We start from the raw sequence: 27500 nt of genomic DNA, 5'->3' as shown, positions 1-27500 counted from the left end.
GGGTTAGTGTTGAGGATGTACCTTACAGCCCCGGGGAGTGTGTTAAACGAGCTCTCTGGTCCTTCACACCCACCTGTGTGTGTGTGTGTGTGTGTGTGTGTTTCTGATTTAATGTTATCCGTAATAAAAATACTGCAGTTGACAAACATTCACCCACCGCGTTTCGGTAACCTCTGTTCAACACACTACCAATTAATTATTCTTGAATTCTGGAGCTTCCGTAACCATGGCAATGCTCTTCGCGGTCTGACCGTTTCCGTCCCGCAGGGTGTTGGAGCGCATCGGCGCGCGTGCTCTGGTGGCCCACGTGCGAACGTTTGCCGACTTCCTGGTATACGAGTTCTCCACGTCGGCCGGCGGCCAGCAGCTCAACAAGTGTATTGAGATCCTCAACGACATGGTGTGGAAGTACAACATCGTCACACTGGACCGCCTCATCCTCTGTTTGGTGAGGATACACACACACACACACACACACACACACACACACACACACACAATCAGTAATGACCAGGAAACTCTCCCTTGGCCTGAGAGAAGCACTCCGGGGGTTAACCTGCCGCACGGATGTGGTCCGTGGTACTGACTCCATGGCTTCATTTTTCCTTCCCTGTTGTTGGCGGTCGCCTAGGCGATGAGGAGTCACGAGGGCAACGAGGCCCAGGTGTGCTACTTCATCATCCAGCTCCTCCTCCTCAAGCCCAACGACTTCCGCAACCGCGTCAGCGACTTCGTGAAGGAGAACGCGCCGGAACACTGGCTGCAGAGCGACTGGCACAACAAGCACATGAGCTACCACAAGGTAACTACGGCAACCCTCGCCCGACGCCCAACCACACGTTTGTGTGACTTGATGGCCGTGTCTCGATAGCTCAGTACAACTAGGTCAGCCTCGCTCTCTCTCTCTCTCTTGCGCTCTCTCTCTCTCTCTCTCTCTCTCTCCTGCAGAAGTACCCAGAGAAGCTGTACTTCGAGGGTCTAGCGGAGCAGGTCAGCCCCCCCATGCAGCTGCAGCCCCAGTACCTCCCTATCTACTTCGGCAACGTGTGCCTGCGCTTCCTGCCCGTCTTCGACATCGTCATCCACCGATTCTTAGAGCTGCTGCCCGTCTCCAAGTCCCTGGAGACGCTGCTGGACCACCTGGGAGGGCTCTACAAGTTCCACGGTGAGGGGCCGGGGGGAGGGCATGAGGGAAGCTACGCTAAAGCACCGTCTGACGCTTTAGCCGTTTTTTTTTTTACACGATTGTGGGATTTAAAGTTTGATGCAGTCAGCTTAGCAGCGACGCGCTAAACGGACGTAACCGCGGTGAACCGCGCTTCCTCAGACCGGCCGGTGACGTACCTGTACAACACGCTGCACTACTACGAGCGGCACCTGCGCGAGCGCACCGGTCTGAAGCGCAAGCTGGTCCATGCCATCATGAGCTCGCTGAAGGACAACCGCACGCCCGGCTGGTGCCTCAGCGACACCTACCTGAAGTTCGGCATGAACCCGCGCGACGACAACGTCTGGGTGCCCGACGACACCTACTACTGCAAACTCATTGGACGCCTGGTGGACAATATCCTTTCGCCTGGACCAGCCCAGGGCCGGTTCGGGGATCTGGGTTCTAAGCCGGTTCGGGGATCTGGGTTTTATTGTTTAGCAAAAATTTGTGAATTTGAGTGACTGTAGAGGCAGAGGGTACCCCCACTCCCCACACACACGCACACACACGCACGCCATTTTCCTTAGCGGCTGGCACCGATGGCAGGCAAGTCCCCAGGCCCATTCCCCAACTGCGACTGGCGCTTTAATGAGTTCCCCAACCCGGCGGCTCACGCGCTGCACGTGACCTGCGTGGAGCTGATGGCCCTCGCCGTTCCCGGCAAGGAAGTGGGCAACGCGTTGCTCAACGTCGTGCTCAAGAGGTCAGAGCTCGTCACCACGGAGACGTGCAGCGCTGCTCGGCACGTAGACTCCCGGCGTGCGCCACTGGTTGATGGGAGCGTAGTGGAGGTTGCCCGGTAACCGTGTCTGTGAGCCCCAGAGATCAGTTTGTTACCGTGGAGAAGCACAGTTGGGATGATTTATTCCACCTCCAACACGGTAACACCCGCTTGTCTGGCTGCGCGTATGTCCCGCTCTAGTAATACCACGCCTATGTCCCGCTCTAGTAATACCACGCCTATGTCCCGCTCTAGTAATACCACGCCTATGTCCCGCTCTAGTAATACCACGCCTATGTCCCGCTCTAGTAATACCACGCCTATGTCCCGCTCTAGTAATACCACGCCTATGTTCTGCATATGTCCCGCTCTAGTAATACCAGGCATATGTCCCGCTCTAGTAATACCACGCATATGTTCTGCATATGTTCCGCTCTAGTAATACCATGCGTATGTCCTAAATATGTCCCGCTCTAGTAATACCACGCATATGTTCTGCATATGTCCCGCTCTAGTAATACCACGCGTATGTCCTAAATATGTCCCTCTCTAGTAATACCACGCCTGTCCCGCTCTAGTAATACCACGCCTATGTCCTAAATATGTCCCGCTCTAGTAATACCAAATGCATGTCCCACATATGTCCTGCTCTAGTAATACCACGCGTATGTCCTAAATATGTCCCTCTCTAGTAATACCAAACGCATGTCCCGCATATGTCCCGCTCTAGTAATACCAGGCATATGTCCCGCTCTAGTAATACCAAGCATATGTTCTGCATATGCCCCGCTCTAGTAATACCACGCGCATGTCCCGCTCTTGTAATACCACGCCTATGTTCTGCCTATGTCCCGCTCTAGTAATACCACGGGTATGTTCTGCTTATGTCCCGCTCTAGTAATACCACACCTATGTCCTGCTCTAGTAATACCACGCGTATGTCCTAAATATGTCCCTCTCTAGTAATACCAAACGCATGTCCCGCGTATGTCCTGCTCTAGTAATACCATGCGTATGTCCTAAATATGTCCCGCTCTAGTAATACCAAACGCATGTCCCGCGTATGTCCCGCTCTAGTAATACCACGCGTATGTCCTAAATATGTCCCTCTCTAGTAATACCAAACGCATGTCCCGCGTATGTCCTGCTCTAGTAATACCACGCGTTTGTCCTAAATATGTCCCTCTCTGGTAATACCAAACGCATGTCCCGCGTATGTCCTGCTCTAGTAATACTGTGTGCTCTCACATGACTGGGGCACACTGGGCTACGTGAACCGGGCACCTCTCTCTCAAACTGTCATACGAGTCATTGGGGTGTGTAAGTGTGTGTAAGTGTGTGTGGGTGTGTAAGTGTGTGTGGGTGTGAGTGAGTGAGTGAATACTCCTAATGCAGATGCTGTGTGTCTGTGTCTCTCCTGCAGTCAGCCTCTGGTCCCCAGGGACAACGTGACCGCCTGTATGAATGCCATTGGTCTGGTCATCACCGCCCTGCCGGTACGGACCACTACTCCTCTCTCTCTCTCTCTCTCTCTCTCTCTCTCTCACCCCTGTACCAAGTCGCTGATGCTTTGTTCTCCTTCAGCGTTCCTCTATCGTAAACGCACACACACAAAAACAAACGCACGTTACAACCCTCCCGTCCTGCACCTTCAGGAGCCCTACTGGATCGTGCTGCACGACCGCCTGGTGAGCGTGATCGGCAGCCCCGCGCTGACCTCGGAGACAGAGTGGGTGGGCTACCCCTTCCAGTTGCTGGACTTCACTGCGTGCCACCAGTCCTACTCGGAGATGTACTGCGCCTACGTGCTGGCGCTGGCCCACGCCGTCTGGCACCACTCCAGCATCGGACAGCTCTCGCTCATCCCCAAGTAAGGAGCGGAACGCTAAAGTCTGAGAGTCGGCCCGTTTCCAGCAATCTCTGTATCTGTGGCAAATCGGTCGAAACTGGGAAAGCGCGCGGTGCGTTTACCTGGGACGCGTCCGGGAGGGAGGCGTGGCGTGTGGTTGGTGGGCCGTGAACATGCCTGGTGCTCGTGATGTGACAGGTTCCTGTCGGAGGTCCTGAAGCCGTTGGTGAAGACGGAATTCCAGCTGCTGTACGTTTACCACCTGGTGGGTCCGTTCCTCCAACGCTTCCAGCAGGAGAGGACACGCTGTATGCTAGAGGTACACACACACACTCTCAGCATAGAACCTCACGGCTTTTCTTGGCGTCCACGCAACTTTGGTCAGTGGCCCCTCTTCCAGCCAGGCCCCTCGTCCCCCTGCTCGTGAGGGACGCCCGGACTTCTCCTTTATCCTTCACACACGCCGCTACACTTGTATAGTTGACCTGCTCGAGCTCACCGCATATCTGTCCTGAGGACATCGTGTCCCGGGTGCTGTAAGAACACGGTGAATGTAGCGTGCTTGTCTACACACACACGCCGCTTTTCCTAGGTGTGGTGGACCCTACACATCCTGATGGTACACACGCTCTCAGATCAGTGTCTTCGGTACCTTGTAAAGCTACTGCACTGGAATCACCCCACTGGAATCACCCCCCTCTCGCTCTCTATCAGATCAGCGTGGCATTCTATGAAATGCTCCAGGCGGTGGACCACCACAGTAAACACCTGGCCTACATGGACCCCATCTGTGACTTCCTCTACCACATCAAGTATATGTTCACCGGGGACAGCGTCAAAGACCAGGTAAGCCCCGCCCTCCGGAGGGCGTGCTCTTCACCACGGACACGCCCCATGCTGTCCCACAGCCGTTGAACTTACCGTTGAACTACAGTGGTGCTGTGAAGTTTGCCCTTTAAGATGTAGCATGGACACATTTTAGCAGCGAAGCGCACGCGTGTGCGCGTGTGCGTGTGTGTGTGTGTGTGTGTGTGGAGGGGCAGTAATAGAGGGAAGTCATAGTTTTGCAGTTGGGTCATATCTGGGCTAGAGGTCATTTTAATGTCCTGGAGGGTTGTACTTTGTTCAGGTTAAGGGGTCACTGGGTCTGATGCGGGGGTCACATGGTCTGTCCTTGTCTGACTGTGTGTCTCTCTCTCCCTGTCTGTTTCACTCTCAGGTGGAAAGGATTATCTGCACCCTCAGACCGGCCATGAAGCTCCGCCTTCGCTTCATCACACACATCAGCAAGATGGAGCCGGTGGCCGCCGTTACCACGGTGACCTCCGCCTCCCAGCCGACCACGGTCTCCTCGCCTGCCCCTCAGGGTGGGGCTGGACCTCCTACCGTACCCCAGTGACCTCCTCCCCACCCACCCACCCCTGAAGTTAGCCCACCTCCCTCTCTGCTGGGTGAAGTTTGGGAGTGAGGAAGTGAATTAAACAGGGGGCGGAGCCTCCGGCTCTTCTGAGAGGAGGCCGACGCCCAGCTCTGGCCACGTGGGCCTCGTCAGAAGCCCCTCGCCCTCCTAAAACGCACCGAAACAGCGCAGACCTCCGCCAGCAGATGGTGGGCGCCCGCCACGTTCCAGAGCGGTTTTTCCAGACATCTCACGCTATATCCGCTTAAGTGACGGACGCTGTGTGGGTTGTCGGGTTGGTTTGTTCTTTTTCATATAAGCTTGGACTCATTCTCGTGATTTAGCGAGGACGTTCCGCCATACCGCGACTCAATAACACCCCCGAAAAAAGGCAAAGATCTCACGAGGAGCAGCGATTGGCCGGTCCGTTGTGCAGAGCCGGGGCACTTACAGCCAGTCCTGTTGAGAGGACGGATTGTTAAAGGTGTACGTACTCCAACAACGCCCGAGTCATGTTTAGTGAAGGAAATTTATTACATTAACGACGCCTTTAACTATGAAGATTTTTTTTAAAAAGCGGTTTTACAGAGACTGAAAGGCAAGCAGAAATGAACGCGGGCGGAGATATTTTCTTTGTGCAGTGCTGAGCTGTCTGAAACTATTTTGGATTGTTTTTCTTTTCCTTTTTTTAATAAACACATTTGTAGTTTGGCTGTGAAAAGGTTTTTCGGGTCATTGTCTCGATCTCAGTCTGCTTGCTTCACAGGAAATTCAGAAGGAAAAGCTGTTTTCAGGAATATCAGAGGGGTGTGTGTGTGTGTGTGTGTGTGTACGATTGTGTCAGCGGTTTTAGACGTCTGGATCCAGCAAGGTCTCACTTCAGAACAGGATGGAGTCTGAAATCTGATTGGCTCCAGTCATTTGTTTGACAGCGTTGCGCCCCAGTGCTTGTGTTTGCACCTGCCCATGTAGATGTGTGATTGGTTAATGAAGGATGCGGGTGGGCCCTTCTCCCCCCTGCCTCTCCACCAATCAGATTCCCTCGCCATTTGACTAGGCATAATTCCACCGGGACCCAAGGGGAACCATGGGTTTTCTGCAGTAGCTTCTGTCCTGTCAGTGGGCTCGTTCACCATGAGGGTGGACTCGTGCGCAGCTGTGTGTCTGTACTGGTGTGGTGTAGACTTTGTGTGTGTCTGTATAAGTGCATATATACACATTAATGTGGGTGTGTCAGGTGTTGCCCACTCGGAGTTGTACCCAGCTGTTACTGTGTGTGTGTGTGTGTGTGTGTGTGTGTGTGTGATCGCACTGTTATAGGGCCGGTCTGACTGCATGGTCTAACAAATGAACACCTGCTAAAGCTCGGAAGGTTCTTGCGCTTAAATACATCAGTCATTCCCATTTTTCCAAAGAAGTAAAATATTGGAGTTTGCTGGACCCACACCGTGTAGTTACTGATGGACTGTGTGAGGGGTGTAGAGGTAACCTTGCTGTTATTGGCCACTTTAGCTTCAGGCCACAGTCGGCTGCTGCCCTGCATGTTAATTCAGTTGTGTCTGATTTGTCCTGAGGCCCCAGACATCCAGGACTGGTCCGTGCTGGTCCGTGCTTGAGTATTTAAAGGCGTAGATGGGTGTCCGTGTCAGTCTCTGCACAGATCAGCACTAAGCAATTCCTCAGACTGCGCAATGTAGTACCACAGTGGCGTGTGTGTGTGTGTGTGTGTGTGTGTGTGTGGCCTCTCCATCTTTTCCCAGCTGTCCTGAGCACAGACCCATGCTGAGAGAAGGCAGGAAGCCCAGCTACACCGACACTGGTGAAGGACCGGTGGAAAGACGTCCGTTATCCAGGCTTCACCGTCTGGGTGCATCCCCAACGTTCAGCGTAGAGAGCTTTCTAACATGCGTCTCGTCAAGTGCACAAAAGAAGCGCTCAAGAACATGAATTCTGTTCAGACTAACAGGATTCCCGGCGTCCGGGGCGAGTCCTTCGATTGGCTCGTATTAGCAGCCGCTTGGCATAACTCCCAGTTCCTTTCACCGACTTGGACTTAAGATGGGTATTCGCCTTTTCTGGAGAGTCTAAATGAAAGCTTAAAATAAATACTGTATAAAACTGCCGTAGCACCTGCTGCTTTGGCTTCACTCGGTTTACTTAAACACTGTAGCTCGCTCAGCCCAGACCCACGATCAATCAAAATCCCTCTGTGTCTCTCTCTTACCGTATCCGTCATCGGCTGACTGGAATTGATCCTGTTGGAGTGGTAATAAACTGGCTTTGAAAAGGAGGTTGGACAAACCCGTGATGGACACTGCCGAAGCTGTCATCAAACACTTTCAGAATGTACCAGTGAAAATGGGATGTCTGTTTTCTCAAGCCTAAATAATATTTTCTCCAAAAGGCAGCAGCCACACGCACATCCCGCCATTTGCTGGGGGAAATGTCGGATAACTCTCGATGGATATTGGTCAGATACGAAATGTACCAGTCAAAATGGATTTTTTTTTTTTTTTAAGGGGGCGGGGGTGTATCTCAACCCTGAACCATATTTTGTCCAGAAGGCAACATCCCCACAAACATCCCGCGCTTTTTTTCCTTTGGGGAGGTGATTGAAAGAGTTGAGCGCGTTTCTGCATCTGGCCACTAGAGGGAGGTATGACGTTCAGCAGGGTTTGTTTGTGTAAATACTCCAGAGCGGAAGGAGCATCGTGAATTTGGTCGGAACCTTTACAGCGCAAAGTAAACACGATCTGATTAAATTCAGTTTGACTTTATTTATGTGGTGCTTTTAATAACAGCCATGTGTCAAAGCAGCTTTTACAGGAACTAGGTTCAGAACCCCGAATACACACACACACACACACACACACACACACACACACACACACACACACACACACTTTATATTATAGGTAATGATTATGTGTTTAGTGCATTATCAATAATTATTCTTTTAAGGTTCACTAGTTCGTGGGCACCATCACAAACTGGCACTGTGTTGGAAGGACAGTGACATCAGTACTGCCAACAACTCAGGAAACTCTGTGTGTGTGTGTGTGTGTGTGTGTGTGTGTGTGTGTGTGTGTGTGTGTGTGTGTGTGTATATACATAACCACTGGTGCCCAAAGAGCAGATCACCAGCCACCCAAATGTCCTGTGCCAGCATGGTTGCCATGGTTACTCTGCTGACCACCAGAGCAACTACTGAAGGTTTGCTCAGACTGAATTGGAAGAGTGTGTGTTTCATCATTCTTGTTAGTCCTAGACTTCAATCAATTGTGAGTTGCCAGAGTGGCCTCTAAACGGATCTCTAGCCCTCGGCTGTATTTGCATGGTGAGATCCTGGATCCAGTCCAGGCTGGACTAAAGTAGCAGGTCAGCATCTCCCCTCCCCGATGCTGGACGGCCCAAACTCCTCCTGTTTGTCCCCTTCACACACACACACAAAGTGGGTTCATCCGCCTGACTTAACGGCATTCTGTCTCGGACTGGGTCTGAAGAATCTCTCAGCTGAACTGTAGTCTCTCTAATCTCTTACTGGGAACTGAGTTTCACAGTGGTGGTACAGCAACTTTGAGTCCAGATAACCAGTGTTTCTCTCTCTCTCTCTCTCTCTCTCTCCCTCCTGCTAGGAAGGGGTAGATGAGTGCGATATTATTAGCCCCGACTTGGCTTCTGTCTGTAATGGGCATCTGCTTTCATGTAAAATATTGTTCATTGCAGTCTGGTGCGTGAGAGGCCGGTTGAAGCCCGTTGGCACAGTTATGGAGACGTGAGGGTCTGTGATCCTCTAAACAGCGCTGGGATGTTTGTGTTGTCTGCCGTAGCATCCTTTGATTTGCAGAGCTTTTGATCTTGGCAAATGCTTCGATAGGTTATGCCCGTAACATGTAGGGGAACCCCTTTGAAATGAATGCTGGCTGGTTTTCTGAGCATGGTTTCTCTCTCACTCACTCACACACGTTAATCATGAGTGTTTATTAAACACTAGCACAGTGATAATGTAGTTCAACATTAGTGTTAGTTTCTCAGTCTCATGGCTGTACTGAAAATGGCCCCCTGACTACTGTCCAGTCAGCAGTGGTCTTGGATAAGAGACCAAACCAGTGAGACACACCAGTGATTAATGAAGATGGAGACTGTCTGTGGCATCCGAAGAACAACAGTGAAGAAACTGTACAATTTTGGGTAGATTTAATGAAGTAGCAGGTGGAGAAGTGCACCATCGCAGTGGTTCGGGGACTGGAGATCGGTGTGTCTACCCTCTACAGTAAATGTTCATTAATGGTGTCTTAACCCAGTCAGCACAACTGTAAGACTGACAATTTCACCAATGATCTGAACTCCTTGTCACAGATGAGTTGGAGCAGGACACAGCGAAGCACATATGAGCTGATTGGGTCCATCAGCTTCAAGACACACACACACACACACACACACACACACACACACACACACAATGCTAATGCTGGCAGTGTAAACTGCTGACTTATGTTGGAGGTACTAATCTGAGTTTTGGGGGGCAGAGGGGTGATCAGGTCCTCCCTAATGCCTGGGGATGAGTGTGGTTGTTACTGTACTCTCAATCCTTCTCTCTCTCTCTCTCTCTCTCTCTCTCTCTCTCTCTCTCTCTCTCTCTCTCTCTCTCTCTCTCTCTCTCTCTCTCTCTCTCTCTCTCTCTCTCTCTCTCTCTCTCTCTCTCTCTCTCTCTCTCTCTCTCTCTCTCTCTCTCTCTGCCCGAGTCGCTTCCTCTTTGCTCAACCTCTGTGGAGATGTCCATGGACTGCCAAGACACTGTTACCTGGCAACATATTCGAGGACTAGTTCAGATGCCTGTTTGCTCACTCGTACATCTGTGAGGTTATTTCTGACATCCCTGTTGTGAGTCAGGACCTGTGTGTGTGTGTGATGGCCTGCGTGGCTCAGACGTCTGAGGCCCGTTTGACGCGAAGCTGAGCAGCTCCAGCGCTGTGTGATGACAGTTTGGGTTGGCGTCTCCTGGTGCAGTTGAGGGAAATTCATCAACTGTGTGACTTCACGTGCCTCAGGAGAAAAGATGGCTGATGTGTCTCTGAAGACACACCTGTAGAAGTTCACCTCTTCTTTGCCCTCACTTTGTCTGTTTTTTTCTTTTTCTCTGGTCATGTCTCTTTCCCCTCACTGTCTGTTCATCTATATCTGTCTCTCTCTCCATTAGTCCAGTCTGAATGAAACACTTCTCCCCTCCCCTTTCAGTGGTTTATTTTATATCCTGTCAGGGTATCCATGGCAACAGCGAGCATCAAGGAGCTCTTTCTTTCTCTGTGTGTAGGAGAGAGAGAGAGAGAGAGAGAGACGGTCATCTTTATCTCCCCCATTCGCTTATTCACGACCTATATAGACAGTAACGGTCATCTCAACACACACTCTCTCTCTCTCTCACACACACACACACACCTGGTGGCAGTCAAGATTGAGTCTATTACTTTGCATGTCATCTCCTCCATTAAACAGGTGGTGGAACAAAAGATAACAGGAAAAAAATGTGGTCTAAAGATGATGGAGCATCATGGAGATGTGAGTGTGTGTGGGGCTCTCTGGAAGGCCCATGGGAGCAGGACCACGAGCTGTGCTGTGGGAAGAATGCTGCTTCGTGATTGGCAGAAGATTGTGGTTGGCTCTTTGAAACCCCGCCTCCCAATCAGAGCAGGCCTGTTTCAGCACAGTCAGCAGTGAGGAGCGGGACGTCCAAACATCCAACCTGGCTGGTTAGTTTGGGCTCCACCCATGAGCTGTAGCTTTGCTGATTCCTTAATGGTGTCATTTTCTAGCTTCTCTTGAGTTCTCTCGTCATCTCCAGGAATGAACCAACGTTTTATACCTGCAGATCATTTCATCAGATCCTCCTGCCTGTATGGAGTAGTTCCTGCATCCGTTGCTCTTGGTCCCTGGAGAGGAACGCTCACAGCTCTGGTAATTAGCATCAAGTGCTAATCAGAGGTGGAGAGTTCTCGATTGCACTCTGGGAGAGCGTGTATGCAGAAACGGCCTCTGCGATTCGGCTCTCGCTGGTGAACACGTGTCGCCAAGGGCCAGGGTCACTCTGGTCACAGTGCTCTTACATTACATTACTATAGCAATGCTAATATTCCAGTTGACATTGACCTTTAGCAGTCGTGCGCTGTGCTGGTCTCTGTTGTCTGAATAAGGTCACTCGAGGTGACGTGAGTCTTTGCTCAGAGGGCCTCCGTGTGCAGCGGAGGAGTCCTGCCTACGGAAGCAGTCACCATTCTAGAACACTCTGGGTGCAGTCACCATTCTAGAACACTCTGGGGGCAGTCACCATTCTAGAACACTCTGGGGGCAGTCACCATTCTAGAACACTCTGGGGGCAGTCACCATTCTAGAACACTGCAGAATGTACTCCGGATACGAGTGCGAACCCACAGCTCTGGGCCGGAACCCATACATTTACACTTGACACCATCGGTTGTGAAAAGCGCTATATAAATGAATTATGACTGAACAGAACTTGAGTAATTGTGGGTTAAGGGACTTGTTCAGGGGCCCAACAGTGGCAACTTAGCAGTGGTGGGAATTGAACTGCCAACCTTTTGAGCACAAGCCGTGTAATGTAACCACTGTGCTCAGGCCCATACAGAAAGCCCAATATGGCCATGGGGTTGTTGGGTGGAGCACTTCAGTGGGTGGAGCGGTCCCAGCTCGAAATGACTTAGCCCTGGAGAGTTCTTCCTCCATCTGCATTGGCCTATCTGGCACCTGGGGGGGGTGTTAAATTATGCTGATCTGAGACCAGGTTTGGCCAATTCTTTCAGAGCACTGAAATGGAATGCAGCTGATCCTACAGCAGCATATTAAAGGTCTGCTGTACCTGTTTAAAAAGGCGGAAAGCGAGGTTAGCAAAGTCGTTCCGAGCCCAGTCGAGAACGCTAAGCTCACTTTTAAAGTGTTGCTGTTGGTTTTAAAGTGCTGGTTTGTCTTCGTTCAGTTATTTCTGACATCTCTGTCGTGTGAGTCAGGACCGGCGGAGAGGTGTATGTGCAGAGACGTGCGGTGCGTTACAGATGGAGGCTGGAGCCTTTTCACTCTGGATCTAGTGGACTTTGAGCTCTAGCTGTTAGAGGTGGAACTCAGCGGTGCTGTAATATGACGGTGCCATTCGGCCATTGTACCACTGTCACAACACGGCCCTCTCATCCTAGATTGAGGTGTGTGTGTGTGTGTGTGCTTGCTTGCTTGCTTCTTGTCATCTCCCTTGTATTTAAAGTCTTTCTCGGTGCGTGACCTCAGTCTTGTTTCGCACTCGCGCAGCGTCGCTGTTCGTGTTTTGTTTTCGGTTTTGTTACACGCGTGTGCGTGTCCACGCGGCTCGTCTCTGCGTCGTGCCTCGCGCCCCGCCCGCTCTCCCGACGTTACAACAGCGGGAGAACCAGTTTCAATTTCAGCGGTCTCTCAAATCATCTTAATACCTTCAACAGCTATGATAATGTTAACACGATTGCCGCAACACTACCAGATTAAATGAGCTTGTAACTAGATGTAAACAGGCTCTAAATCTGTTATAAAAGGTCACACAGCTGCGCCTTGGGGCTCCTGCCGGGTCGCTGCGTCCGATACGTTTGTGAGCAGCACGGGAGCAGTTGCAGCTGTGGCATCCACCCCCAAGCGTCGCCTGTCCTGGCTGTTTAGCAGACAGCGGCCGCTCTCAGCGGAGACTGCCGGCTTCACTCTGGTGTGAATCATTTTGAGTTAAATCAAGTGACGTCCTCCGGAGAGGAACGTCAACTAGATGAGGGCTGCACCACTGAGACAAGCAAGGCGGAAAATTGTGTGCGTGCGCGCACGTATTTGAGCATGCACTACTAAGATTTGTATTTAATCACTTCCCATGTTGGAACAGTGCTTTTTAGTCATTGTTTATTGATGAAAAGCACAACTCACCATGCTAAACTCTGCAGGGTAGTGGATGTCCAGGAGCCGGGTTAGTAGCTGCTGACCACCTCTAGGGGAGGTTTCAAACGCACGACCACGAATGGCACCTGAAATGCTCTCTGTGGCATTCGGTCTGGTCTGGACCGCCGTCTTTGTTTACGGCGAGACGCTCGCAGACTGGACGAGGGTCTAAGCGCTGCTGGAGAGAGAGAGGGCGGAAAAACGGGGGGCGATTTCATAGAATGTGTTTGGAAATTAAAGGATCTTTCTTAATGTAGTTGTGAAATGTGTGTGTGTGTGTGAGAGAGAGAGAGGCTCAAACCTTATTGTTTGTAGTTGGTAATGAAAGACTGTTAAGGTTGTAAACTGTAGCCAAATGGGTTCTGTCTGCGGGGGCAAAATAACCCGCATCTCTCGCTCTGAATAGGGTCAAAGGTCATGGCTTGTATTCTTTTCGCAGTCCATATAGAGATTGATGCATTTAATTTGTGAGCTTTTCATGTGTTTTCACATTGCGAGCTTTGTCTGGTGCCCATGAGGAGAGATGGCATGTGTTCCTTCTCTGCTCCTGTCTGATGGTGATTGCTGGATTTTTTTTGTTGTTCCAGGCTCCTGTTTCTAATCAGTGCCAGAGCCATCTCTAGCATCCCAAGATAAAAAGCTTAGTCTGTCCTCTGGCTGCCGGGTATGGCATGCAAACACAGAGTCATTTCTTTCTGCTCGAGCGTTGGTCGTTAACAGAAAACAACACGTGCTGCTCTGCTGGCTTCTGCACCCTTCTCCAGAGCTCACTGTGGGGACCCCTCCCCTCTTCTCTCTCTCTCTCTCTCTCTCCACTCCTCCATCAGCCCCTCCCGCGAGGAGACCCCCGACGCGCGCTCTCTCCACAAATTAATACATGCATCCAGAAAGGCCAGTTCCGGTAAGTGCCTTGTTTGGGTTGCCATGGCGACCAGGGTGGAGCCGCATTCACTTAGTGGGGCTGGACGGGGTTAGGCAGCCCGTCGGCGATGCGCGCGTGTTACCCTCAACCCAGCCAATCAGATGCACGATTACTCAAATGATCTCTGCGATCAGCCAGTCGGTGATGTACGTTTGTACAGCTGACATTCCAGGGAGCAGTAAAGCAAAAGCACTTCCATGTCCCTCTCGTTAAAAACACGTCCTCGTCTGTGTGTACATCTGCCTCTGCCCTCTGCGAGGAACCGTGAGGAACTCGAGGTCATGTTGTGGATACATATATTCCTCATTATACCAGTACATTCCTAACCCAGTTAGACATCTGAAAGGACATTTGAGTAGAATTGGATGCACTTTTACTGGGGAACTGGATTTGAGTGACAGATATCTATTAATTAGTCTGCCCCTCGGCCCAGCCAATAAGCCGTCTAGTAATCAGTCTTATATTAGTCTACCCATCTACCCAGCCAATTGGTTATCTATAAATCAGCCAATCAGATGTCTGTGCTGTGCTAGAACAGGGTTGTGTGCTTACCCTTCTCCTGCAAGCGTGCTGAGGCTTGGTGGGACACTTCCTGTCCAGTCAGGTCTGTTCTGGTGTTTACTCAACTGGGCTGTGATGATGTTGGTAGGGCTACTGGAGGCTTTGCACTCTGGCACACGACTGCAGCTCAAATAGGGGAATTTCTTTTATGAGGCAGAAACGAGATTCCGAGAGCACCCTTAAAGGGCGGACGGACAGATGTGTTGGCTGTGGTATTTCTTAGGTGTGTAATCGACTATCTTTTTAGTATTTCAGTGCACCTTTGAAACTGTAATTTAAGAGAATCTCAGAGCTGCTTTCCTGTAGCAGTAAGTCTTTAAATCTGACAGACACTGGAAAACAGACTCCACTGTTATCTGTCTCTCTCTTTCTGGATCAGCGCCACCTACAAAATGATTCTTTGGTGTTTCTGGAGGTGTGTGTGTGCGCGCGCGCAAGTGTGTGTGTTTCTCTATTTAGATCTTTTCACTCGTGTGTTTGGAATCTGCAGGCTCGATGACACGCAGCGCCACGGCAACAGCTGAGTCACAAGATACGGGAGCGCGAGACGACGACGTAATCTTCTACCAGTGTGAGATGCTTTCACGTTATGTGCAGGCAGGACAGTGAGACATGGGATTTGGACCCACCAGTAGGTCTCCTGAAGTGTGAGCTAAGCACTAGTCCCCTAAACTCCCCCCTACAAGTGTGAGCTAGTTATCCTTGGGTGTGTACCCTGGCAGTCTTCCCAGCGGTCATTCCCAGGTTGTTCTCCAAGGTCAAGATGGAATTTCCATTTCCAGCGAGGGACAGTATAATCTAATAATCCAGGAGTGGCTATGTTTGCAGTCATGAATTAATGAGGGTAAAGAAAGGTCGCGACCCTTGGCGTTCACCGTCGTCGTTCTCTGTGCGCTCTCTTCTAGATGGACGAAAGAAAGGAAGAGAGAGACCCGAAATATTTAAGATGAACCGGGCCGCTGTGTCCCTGGGCGGGCCAGAGCGCGTCCGATCCTGAGGGTGCGTGTCTGGTGCGGGCCTGAGACGGGCGGGGCGAGCAGGTCCCGTCTGCAGACGCGCGGAGACATTTGGGGGTGAACGCTGCGAATGGGACATTCGGGTTTGGACGCTAAATGGACTTTGCGTGGACACAGGAAAAAGGATGCCAGGTGCCATTGGCATTTTCACCAATGTTCCGCGCCGTGAACTTCGACCCTGTGCCACACCTGTGACTTTACGGCTGCTGTTAAGCGGCCCGCGTATCCATACGCTGTCCTCCGTCTAACCCCGGCAGGTGAGAAACGCTGTGTGTGGCGTGAACATGGAAATGTCCAGGAGGGGAGAGCGCAGGTGGAGCAGAACCTGAGCAGAACCCTATGTGACCCAGACTGGGGCTCTGTGTGAGTTCTTTTCATAGCTCAGCGGTCTTCAAAGTGCCCCACAGGATATTACATTTATTTACGGCGTTTAGCTGACGCTTTTATCCGAAGCGATTTAGTTATGACTGAGCACAAGGTGAGTAATTGAGGGTTAAGGGTCTTGCTCAGGGGCCTGACCTTCTGCTTAGAAACGAAGTACCTTAACCACTGAGCTACCACTGCCCTACAATTTCTCAGTGGTCTATAAAAACGCCATAGAAGCAATACATTAATGGTCTTCAAAGAGCCCTACGGGCAATAACTCAGTGGTCTTCAAAGTGCCCAGCAGCCTCTAGTACTGTCCACACAGGCCTTATATTTCAGCTGCGAATGCACGGTCAGCAGTGTGTGTGTGTGTGTGTGCGCGCCGCTGACCGTTATCCGCTGCACCACCCGTGAAGCTGAGGGGCCCCGGTGGGCTTCTGAGGCCACCCCACCCAGCAAGTCGGCGACCCCAAACGATCTGGCAGAAAGCCAGGCACAGGCCTTCCCTGTTGCCATGGTTTCGGAAGCAGCCTCTCTGTGGCGATTATGCGAATTTCCTTTGCTCCCTGCCGGACGGTTGGGACGGCAGCGCGGACCCCCAAGATAGACGGGGGGGGGGGCGGGAGGAGACGTGGTTCGAGAGACGCGGTGCGGGCGGGAACGCAGAACCCGCCCTGTGACACCAAACGCAGAGGGAAGAGAAAAAAGTCCATTTTAAAATCGCACTTCAGATTGTCGCACACAAAAGGGTAGAAAACCACTGACTAATGGAGAGATGATCTTTATTACCTCGCGTGTTTAACTGGGCACCCGCCTTTCGAAGGTTAACAGAAGGTCTGACGCAGAACTTAACAGCGAACAGGCCACGCGTACATTTCAAAGTGACAGAAGAGCGTGTTGCGGTGAACGGGTGTGCATCGTTCGGCAGGAAAAGGAAATAAGACACGACGCGATGTCATAAGATTGTAAATCAGGATTCTTTTATTTGCATGATTAAGGCCACTGGGGAAGTGATCTCGTGAGGGGCCTTGGGCCAAATCCATCGAGTTTTCAAAGATCTGCACTCAAAGTGAACTCAAATTCATTATTTTAAAAACAACAAAAAGCGTTTCATTCATTTAAATTCTAATTTAAGTCTCGGGCCGTTTTGAATGCCCCTCCCTCACTGCGGTTAGGTGGTGTTTTCTGTTTTTTTCAGTGTGTTAATAAAAGCTTTGAAGTAGACAGACATCTATAGTGTGCTGGTCTGGGGGAGGTCATCATCTGCAAGTGAAGAATGACCGTGTATGTGTATGCAAGTTTATAATGCTGGGTTGTTGCTGTTTGTCTGCCTGTGTGTTAGGTGTATGTGTGTTTTTGTGTAGGGGTCAGAGTTATCAAGCTAGCTAGGTGTGTGTGTTTCAAAGTTATTGTGCAGCTGCGTCAGGCCCAGCTCCTGTGTATGGTGTGTATGTGTGTGTGTTTCTGGGTTACGGTGCTGGTTGTGTGTGTGTGTGTGTGTACTGAAGGGGTCAGGCCCAGCTCCTGTGTACGGTGTGTGTGTGTGTGTGTGCGCGCATGCGCGTGTGTTTCTGGGTTACCGTGCTGGTTGTGTGTGGGGGTATGTGTACTGAAGGGGTCAGGCCCAGCTCCTGTGTACGGTGTGTATGTGTGTGTGTTTCTGGGTTACGGTGCTGGTTGTGTGTGTGTGTACACTGAAGGGGTCAGGCCCAGCTCCTGTGCGATGAGTGCTTGAACTGATGGTTGCTGTAATAGTGTCTTAAAGTCTCTCACTCTCCCGTGAACACTCGCTCTCTCTGAGTCGAGCTTCCTCCTAACCACCTGTGCATCAATCACACGGCCTACGGGAGACAGACAGACAAACAAACAAAAACAAAGCCAGGGTCCTTTACAGAAACAACCAAAACAAAGGGATACCCTCATGACTGTGAACACTCTTAACGTCCTCAAGAAATCCCCAGTGTCTTTCCCACACACACACACGCATGGTAACGGGAGCCACGTTGTCCGTGTGGGGGTGTGCGCACGCTTTCAGGCTCTGGTTCTGGTCACCCTGTCCTGCTGGCAGAGACACTGTAGTGGTCAGTTCAGACTCTTGCTGTGATGGATGCTACACTCCGAGAGAGACGCTCTGCACCAAACCAGACTCCACGACACGCCTGTCTGTCTGTCTGTGTGTGTGTGTGTATGTGTGTGTGTGTTGGACTCCCGCTGCCAGGAGGCGACATGAACGTGAAGCTTTTCCTCCACTTTCTCTCTCCTCGGCGTCTCCGTCCGTCCGTCTGGAGGGGAACGGAAGCTTAGGTCAGGGGTCACACACCCTCTCTCTTAGGAGTCCTGTCTTCAGCTCCACTTTATTGTCCCTTGTACCTCCTCACTGATTCTTCCCTACCCAAGGCTCTCACCCGGGGGGGATGAGGGGCAGGGTCAGAGGTCACGGGGTCATTTGGTGGCGATGGGGTCGGGGCTGGCTGAGGGAGGGGCCTCGTTTTTAGTCGCCACTCCGTTTCTCTGCGTCTCCTCCGTGAACTGGCGCACGGCGCGAGACACGGCGTCCTCCACGAGACGCTTACTCAGACTCACCAGCTCTTCGTCATCGAGCTCCGGACCACGCTTAGCACCTACACACACACACACACACACACACACACACAGTCACCAAAGAGTGACACCTGCTGCTTAGCACAGGTAACAGAAGCTAACCGCACGGATCCAGCAAGCCTACGGAAACACGTGCGCACCTCCAGTCGAGACCTGCCTGGTGCACCCGGAGTTTCTCTACTTTTTGTCTGCACTAGAGAAGAGAAGCTAATGAGCAGCAGTTATCCTACAAACCGCACGGTGCCACTGAGGCTCACAGATCTGTGCAAGATCTGTGAGAAACGTTGACTCTCTTCTGGAAGGAAAGGGCCATGTTCTAGTCATAAACTATTTGGGGCCTGTATAAGAGTAATAAGACACATTAAAAATGCATTCATCTTTTCAGTCCGACATACAGGAGCGATGAGAAAGGCTTTTGTCAGTAACTTCTGCTCTGGTTCTCACGCTCTGATGGAAGCTCGATATGCTTGTAGCCATGTATGAAATTTGTAAGTAGGGACATTTTGTCTCTGCAAATATTTTAGGTGTTACGGATTAGAAGGGTTTTTCCGCAGACCACCCGACTGTGGTTTCAACACTTCAGCAGCTCCTCTGCCTATTCTCAGCAGGGCCAAGTGAACTACAAATCCCAGAATTCCAGAGGTTAGGCCCAGTCAGCCTCCAGAACGCCAGACCCCTACTGCTTGCTGTGAGCGCGCATGGACACGGAGCATTAGACTTGTGTGTGTGTGTGTGTTTTTAGGAAGAAGGGGGCTGTCAGAAAGAGACCTACTTGTCCGTGTTCTGCGAGGTTTGATCTGCAAAAGATCTGAAAGACAAACAAAACCTCTTCAGCATCCATGAGTGCAGAGAAGCGTGCGCTCGGTAAAGAACGGCTCGCGCTGATCAGGGCCCCGACCCTGATCTCCCACGGCTACGGCGCTCCCAGCCCTCACACTTCATCACGACGGCATGGCGATTAGATATTCTTACCAATAATCATATATAATACAACGCCCCATAATTCAGAATTAAATTAAATTCATTCATAAATTACACACCTAGCATGCGGTTTGCTAATCTGGGTAGTATTGGCTGTTGCTTTGGTAATTAATGCCTTATTGATCTGATTCATTACTAAACATCAGAAAGTGTAAACAACATTTTCTCCTTAATTCACACATACTTTAATCTTCTGAAAATTTGTTTTGCTCTTCTTGATTTTTGATGTCTGATTTCAGGTGAGTGGTGAGTTGATTTTTGAAACTCTTTGAATCACGGCGCCGATCAGGACGTATTGACTGCTGACGCTGTTGAAGCACAGGAGGAGGCTTAGCTCCTGGGTCTGAATCCAGGAGCACTCTGAGCTCAGGGCAGGACATCAGAGAAATTAAACAAAAGCAAAACAGACTCTCCAGACTCAGCAATGGTTTGATGTAACACATGTACAACTGAAAGCTTCACTATATTATACGCAGCTGACAGGAAAGTAGCCAAGTCACTTCTGTCTCTCTCTCTCTCTCTCTCTCTCTCTCTCTCACACACACACACACACTTCTGAATACCTCGACATCGTTGAACTACATGAGCTGCGGCTGTTGCTTAATAGTAGCAGTTAAGTTGCGTAACTTTATGAAGGCTATAAACACTCCTCATTCCCTCGTTCTCTCTCTCTCTCTCTCTCCCTCTCTCATCCCTACCCATGAGAGCTGAGAGGCTGCGTAGTTAGTGTGCATGCCGAGTGCCACACACACACACACACACACACACACACACACACACACACACGTGTGCTGTCGTCACCTACTGCTGGGAGCACTGGACTCTGAGAAGCCATTACAGCACATTTAAAGCTGCTCTCTGCAATCTGATCTCACTTGCCTTAAATTAAGTTAATTTACCGTTACCACCGAAGACAATTGTGCACACCTGAAGTGCTCAGGAAAAAAAAAAAAAGAAGCGCAACCTGTCAAGAGCCAAGTCGTTCTATTACTGTTTACAAACACTGGTTAGGTTTTCCAAACCTGTTCCAGCTATTGATTGGGGCTGCAGATCACGAGTCTGATTAGATTAGTTCAAATATTTGAGGATGGTTGTTAATCTTCAACTCAGACAAGGGGGAAGGGTTATGTCTGTTGTTGTAAGATTGCAGAGAGGATCTTTAATGGTCTGGGAGCTCTGCCCTCTTCTATAGCTCAAACTCAGATGCCACTAGTCAGGACTGTGGAGTTAACCAGATACTTCAGACAGACCGCAAATATGTTAATGTCACGTGCACGCATGCGTGAGTAAGTAGTTCACGTGAGTGCATATGAGTGTGAGTAAGTACTTCACGTGAGCGCATGGTTGTGTAAGTATTTCACGTGTGTGAGTTTTTCTTGATAACACTCTCCAGCCTCTTTTAAGGAGAGTCCTGTTAACTGATCACGTGCAGGTCAACTGGTGTAAACACAAACACCTGACCAGACTGAAATCAGGTTAAATACACACTCACACTCATCTCATAATGGTCACCACCACCAGTCTCCATGGGTAACAGAGTCCTCAGCTCATTACATCACTCTCCCCCATACCAAGAACAGGCCACTACCGGCAACTGTGTCCTCTAAACGGTTTTTGTAGAACTGCATCTCCTCGGCACGCTGGACAAGCAAGACACCGGGCTCTGCGTAACCACAGCAACGCCTCGGTAACAGCGCAGGACATCTTCAGGACCGGACACAACACAAAATCCACACTCATCTCGGATGTCTCTCATGGTTAGAATTAGAAGATATCATGTGGGCTGCTGCACTGCTTCTCTATCTTAGTTGAGCTCCAACCCTGCTCCTGGACATCCACCCCCTGCAGAGTTTAGATCTCACCCTGCTCCTGGACATCCACCCCCTGCAGAGTTTAGATCTCACCCTGCTCCTGGACATCCACCCCCTGCAGAGTTTAGATCTCACCCTGCTCCTGGACATCCACCCCCTGCAGAGTTTAGACCTCACCCTGCTCCTGGACATCCACCCCCTGCAGAGTTTAGATCTCACCCTGCTCCTGGACATCCACCCCCTGCAGAGTTTAGATCTCACCCTGCTCCTGGACATCCACCCCCTGCAGAGTTTAGACCTCACCCTGCTCCTGGACATCCACCCCCTGCAGAGTTTAGATCTCACCCTGCTCCTGGACATCCACCCCCTGCAGAGTTTAGATCTCACCCTGCTCCTGGACATCCACCCCCTGCAGAGTTTAGACCTCACCCTGCTCCTGGACATCCACCCCCTGCAGAGTTTAGACCTCACCCTGCTCCTGGAGATTCCATATTAATTCTGGATGCCTGTGAGCTGGATTCCCAGTCGCAAAGTGAACCTGTTCCTCCCCCAGCATCATCCACATCCACAACACTCCTCCATTGTCCTGACTGACAACAGGACTTCCTATCCACCATGAAGGCAAACTGGCTTATCCAAACTGGCTTAACCGTATTGTTGTGGAATGAGTAAATATTCTGTGAAGAGAGAGTGTGTGTGTGTGTGTGTGTGTGTGATAGAGAGACAGAGAGAGGTTTGTGTGTGCGAGAGAGAGAGAGAGAGAGAGAGACGTATGGTCTATTAACACTACTGTGCCTCTTCTATTCCACTACAGTGTAACTATCCACTAGCCAGTGTGTGTATATGAGAGTAAGAAATAGAGAGAGTGTGTATGTGTGTGTGTGTGTGTGTGTGTGTGTGTGTAAAAAAAAAACCAAAACACCCCGCTGCTAAAATCTCAGTTATAGAACGTACCTGCAGAAAGACCCGAACAGCAACCCGTTATACAATACACATGCGTGCACACACACACTCTCAGGGCACATATATGTCCCTGCAGTCAGATGACTTATTCCTGATCTCAGCGCTGAGACGTCATCCCCCTTAACCCACCAACACCCCCCACATCACGCTCAGTAAAGTAGGACGCGCACTAGACACTCCCCCTCTCTCACACACACCCTCTAGCTTTCTCACACACATGTACGCCCACCCACTCTCTCACAAACACATTCACATCAGCAAAAGTTCAACTGATCTTTAAAATGGACTTTTCCAGTGACCCCCTCCATAACAGCAGAGAGAAACATTCCACACTACAGATCAGATCTCCCAACACTCACCTGATCCCCCCCCCACCCAACACACAGAGCACAAGACCCACGCTCCAAACACACAGACAGAGCACGAGACCCACGCTCCAAACACACAGACAGAACACGAGACCCACGCTCCAAACACACAGACAGAACACGAGACCCACGCTCCAAACACACAGACAGAGCACGAGACCCACGCTCCAAACACACAGACAGAACACGAGACCCACGCTCCAAACACACAGACAGAACACGAGACCCACGCTCCAAACACACAGACAGAACACGAGACCCACGCTCCAAACACACAGACAGAACACGAGACCCACCCTCCAAACACACAGACAGAACACGAGACCCACGCTCCAAACACACAGACAGAACACGAGACCCACCCTCCAAACACACAGACAGAACACGAGACCCACGCTCCAAACACACAGACAGAACACGAGACCCACGCTCCAAACACACAGACACAGACACACACACACACACACACACACACACACACACACACACACACACACACACACACACACACACACACACACACACACACACAGCATGAACACAAATCTAGAAGAATAAACTGTAAATATGTATTCACACACACACACAACTTAAGAGATGACACACAGGAAAGGAAATGAACACACACGCACCCTCGCAGCGTGAGAAAAGTACTCCACACACAGCCAGATAATAGCACTCTTTAAAACACACACACACACACACACACACACTGCTTAAGCCTGTCACACACATCCAGCGAAGCAGTCTCCCGTCCACCCTCGGCTGCGCTACCTGAGAACGGCACACGGCACACGGAGAACCATAAACAATAGTCCCGTCCCTTACCGAGTTTGTCCTCTGTGCGGGAGAAGGGGAAACAGCAGAGCTGGCCCATGGTTCTCTCCCTCTCTCTCTCTCTCCTTCTCCCTCCCTCCCTCTCCCTCTTTCTCTCTCTCTCTCTCTCTCTCTTCTACGGCGCACTGCCTTTAATCCGACGGCGGCTCCAGGAGCAGACCGAGATGTGGTGCGCGTCGAGGTGTGTGCGCGCGCGCATGAGAGACAGGGAGAGAGAGGGAGAGAGAGAGAGAGAGAGAGAGAGAGAGCAGAACGCCTCACGCAACCTGCTCTGACTGCTTGCATGAGAGAGAGAAAGAGAGAGATTGTGCGAGTGTGTGCGCGCGCGTGTGTGTGTGTGTCTGCATGTGTGAGAGAGGGAGAGGAGACTCTAATCCCCACCCCCTGCTTCTCATTGGCTTAGATGATTGGTTTGGAATGAATGGTGACTGTCACGCGTGAGCTTGCGTGCATGTGCGTGCGTGTGTGAGTGAGAAATTGCTGTTTTACAGCAGAACATGTATATAAACCTGAACAATAAACCTGACCAAGGTTCAGCAAGACTGCCCTTCACCCGGGTGTGCGGGTGTACAGTCCCATTCTCAGCCCTGCTTCCGTACACGCCGCACTCATCCGGACAACAACCTGGACAAAACTCAATCAATTAACAACCAATTAGCAAATACCCGGCCTGCAGACGGCGGCAGGTTGTGTTTGGGACTGATGGAGGTAATCTGTCATTGGTCAGACTGAAACATGCCACTCACTAATTACTCGCTTCCTGAGTGAGTCCGAATCCAGTGCAATGGCAGATGTACCGAAACACAATATCTCCAGCTCTCTCACGCATACACACACAAACACATATATACAAATACAGATACATTTACACACACACACATATATATGTGTGTCTGTGTGTGTGTATATATATATATATATATATATATATATATATATAAAAAGACACCAGGTTCTGTGTTTTGACCCACATACAAATGGACAGACGCACAAACATCAAAAGCACATATCTTGTCTTCAGTAAGTCACTCAGTTGTTCTACTGTTCTATTATTATTTGTGATACACACACACACACACACACAGTAGAGCTCAGACTTGACATGTGACCTACATAAAATGAACTGTATTGACCTTGCTTTCACAGTTGAGTCCACAGACACACACACACTTTTCTTTGTTTAGCTGTTAGTATTATGCCTGTGTGTGATTATGCAATCATACTTGCAAAACTAAGGAACAAAATGTGCTAGATATAATCACCCCCCCCTCTTACCCCCCCCCTTACCCCCCCCCCCACACACACACACTCTCTCTCTTACCCCCCGGGTTCTGAAACTATAAGCTCGTGCCTTGTCCCCAGTGGAAGGATAAGGGCCCTGCGTGTGTGTGTGTGTGTGTGTGGGGTTGTCTCTTCTTCTCACTTGTTTCCTCTCTCTCTCTCTCTCTCTCTCTCTCTCCCTCCCTCCTCCCAGTGTCCGGCACGCTCGTCTCTGCTCCAGAGGGATGGCGGCTGGTCCCCACGAGCGTCTTTATGATCCCGACAGAGGACGTTGCAGCATCTAGAAAGGGGCATCTAGAAGGTCCGGGCGGGTACAGGCTCCACAGACATGTGCCCGGTCGTTCTAGAGGCCCACGCCACGGGCCGAAGCGCCCTGTACTGAGAGAGACTCTGCACCGTGGCCGCCACTCTACGGGTCTGTGGCGACTCGTACAACTCTAGAAATTCTAGTCCAATGTCGATGATTTCCGGCTACCCTAATCTGAACGGCTGACACCGCTATTCTAAATGTTTATGGGAGATAAAGCAGGTTCGGCCAGGACGTAAAGTTTACACCCAGGATGTAAACTTTACAAGGTGGAAGAACAGCCCATTGTGAGGCGTGGCGGGATTTTGTAGCTACTGACACACGCTGAAGATGCTAAGCAGACAAACGCAATAACAGAACTTCAAACATGTCAAACTCTGTTTGTCCGTTATGTAAGCTGAAAATGAACTCTGGAACACTTTGTTATTTTGAGACTCTGCAGTCCTCTCTCTCTCTCTCTCACACACACACACACACTCACACATACACACACACACACACACACACACACACACACACACACGCGCGCACACACACACTGATGCACGGCCAGCTGGAAGTGCTGGCCTGTTTCCAAGATGTGGAAGCTGAAAGCAAATCGGGATAAAATGAATGGGCTCACACACACACACACACACACACACACACACACACACACACACACAGTAATGCCACTTGCATGGTAAAATTGACAGCCATTATGTGGGAACCGCCTGCAGTCAAAAAGCAGTCGTCATAAATCTCTGAAAAGTAACAAAACTACACAGAGGACCAGAGCACAGGAACAGCGTTTTACACACTCTCTCTCACACATACACACACACACCTTCAGCCTATTAACAGTCATTAGCAGACACATCTGCTAACCGTGCAGCCCACCCGGCAGAGCAGGTAGCACATGGCGGAATCAACGCCAAGGTCACGGGTTCATTTCAGGTCAGGAGTCACGCACACGTCCTCATACTGATAAATACAGGCACGCCGATCTGCCAGATTCTAAAAATGCATTAAAAAAAAACCCCCGCAATGTGGATAAACACTGCCTCCTGCAGGCAGTACTGGCCACTGCAGCCTGCTGGCAGATGGAGACCAGTCTGGGCTCCAGGGCGTGTTCAGAGAGACTCAGAGGGTGTCACGCTCACGGTATTACTCACCCTGGGGTCATTCCTCCCCACCAAAGACTTACTACCCCACCTCTGTGCATAGTGGTCACTGCGGTGTAGAGTGTTACGTCCTCATTACGGTTCACTGCGGTGTAGTGTTGCATCCTCGTTATGGGTCACTGCGGCGTGGAGAGTGTTGCGTCCTCGCTACGGGTCGCTGCGGTGTAGAGGGTGTTACGTCCTCATTACGGGTCGCTGCGGTGTAGAGGGTGTTACGTCCTCATTACGGGTCGCTGCGGTGTAGAGGGTGTTACGTCCTCATTACGGGTCGCTGCGGTGTAGAGGGTGTTACGTCCTCATTACGGGTCGCTGCGGTGTAGAGGGTGTTACGTCCTCATTACGGGTCGCTGCGGTGTAGAGGGTGTTACGTCCTCATTACGATTCAATTAAGTAAAGTGTGTGCTAGAGCTCTGTAGATTTGAAAGAACAACAAACGGTCTGTATCAGACGATACTGGAGGTTTCAGTGCTGGTCCACGCGGGTAATCACGCACCACGGGTATGTTTAATCAGCATCCGCGTATGCGTTCCTGGCACTCAAGACGATCGGCATGGCGACAGGTTACGCGCCACATCCAGTCAGGAGCCTGATGACAAAATGTCTCAAGGACGGCGGAACACACACTCACAAGTGCCCCGTGGCGTTGCGGTCAGCTGTAGTGTGCGCTTCCCTCTCATAGGGTATGTAACGTACAGACTCTTGGCTGTCCCTGTGGGGAACAAGAAATGGCTGCAGTAGGAGATCCATTGTCGAGCAGACACGCCCCAGGGGATGTGACATCAGACGCAGCACACGGGTATCGATCTAACCGACCCGAACCCCAGCGTGAGCGCTCCTCAGAAACAGGAGACCGAACGCCAGGACAAGCGTCCTTGTACATCGTCGCTCCTTCAGACGCGAGGTAATATCGATCTTGCTTTGGCCGAGGTAGACCTAATGCGGGCCTTTTCGGGCTTGCTTGATTACGCTCTTACTCCGCGAAAGCAGACAGAGAAATCGACTTTGGATCTGGCTGCTCTTCAAGGTTTAGCGGACGGTGGCCACACAGGGGTAGCAGTGAGGATAAAGCCCCAGCACGCCGCAGAGACGTTCTCCGGACTGCTCCTGCCTCCCATCTCGGACGCGCGGCCGGCCTCCGGGGACAGAGGCCTTTAGGAAGCATCTCCACTGGAAAACATCCTGAGGAAC

General features: G+C 50.8%; 2 protein-coding genes across 9 annotated transcripts in view; one reads left to right on the top strand and one right to left on the bottom strand.

Moving 5' to 3' along the window:
* The window catches only part of med23 (mediator complex subunit 23), a 23097-nt gene extending 17197 nt beyond the window's left edge, over window positions 1-5900 (top strand). For 2 of the 4 annotated variants that reach the window (XM_035528824.2, XM_035528823.2), the window contains 10 exons: window positions 268-448; window positions 632-802; window positions 949-1165; window positions 1328-1564; window positions 1748-1913; window positions 3355-3427; window positions 3587-3801; window positions 3979-4099; window positions 4495-4626; window positions 5000-5900. In XM_035528824.2, the coding sequence (XP_035384717.1) occupies window positions 268-448; window positions 632-802; window positions 949-1165; window positions 1328-1564; window positions 1748-1913; window positions 3355-3427; window positions 3587-3801; window positions 3979-4099; window positions 4495-4626; window positions 5000-5179 (1693 nt within the window). In that variant the 3' untranslated portion in view covers window positions 5180-5900. Of the gene's footprint in view, window positions 1-267; window positions 449-631; window positions 803-948; window positions 1166-1327; window positions 1565-1747; window positions 1953-3354; window positions 3428-3586; window positions 3802-3978; window positions 4100-4494; window positions 4627-4999 lie in introns of all 4 variants that reach the window. The other 2 variants (XM_035528822.2, XM_035528821.2) reach the window with 1 other exon arrangement.
* An 11058-nt stretch (window positions 5901-16958) lies between these two features.
* The window catches only part of akap7 (A kinase (PRKA) anchor protein 7), a 21205-nt gene continuing 10663 nt past the window's right edge, over window positions 16959-27500 (bottom strand). For 2 of the 5 annotated variants that reach the window (XM_081695387.1, XM_081695389.1), the window contains exon 8: window positions 16959-17841. In XM_081695387.1, the coding sequence (XP_081551513.1) occupies window positions 17666-17841 (176 nt within the window). In that variant the 3' untranslated portion in view covers window positions 16959-17665. Of the gene's footprint in view, window positions 18622-25766; window positions 27022-27500 lie in introns of those variants that run through there. The other 3 variants (XM_081695386.1, XM_035529160.2, XM_081695388.1) reach the window with 2 other exon arrangements.

This window comes from Electrophorus electricus, chromosome 2 (genome assembly GCF_041902795.1).
Source record: "Electrophorus electricus isolate QZ-2024a chromosome 2, ASM4190279v1, whole genome shotgun sequence".
Classification (NCBI taxonomy): Eukaryota; Metazoa; Chordata; class Actinopteri; order Gymnotiformes; family Gymnotidae; genus Electrophorus; species Electrophorus electricus.
Note: the sequence above shows the minus strand (reverse complement) of the source record. Positions and strands in the feature narration are given on the sequence as shown.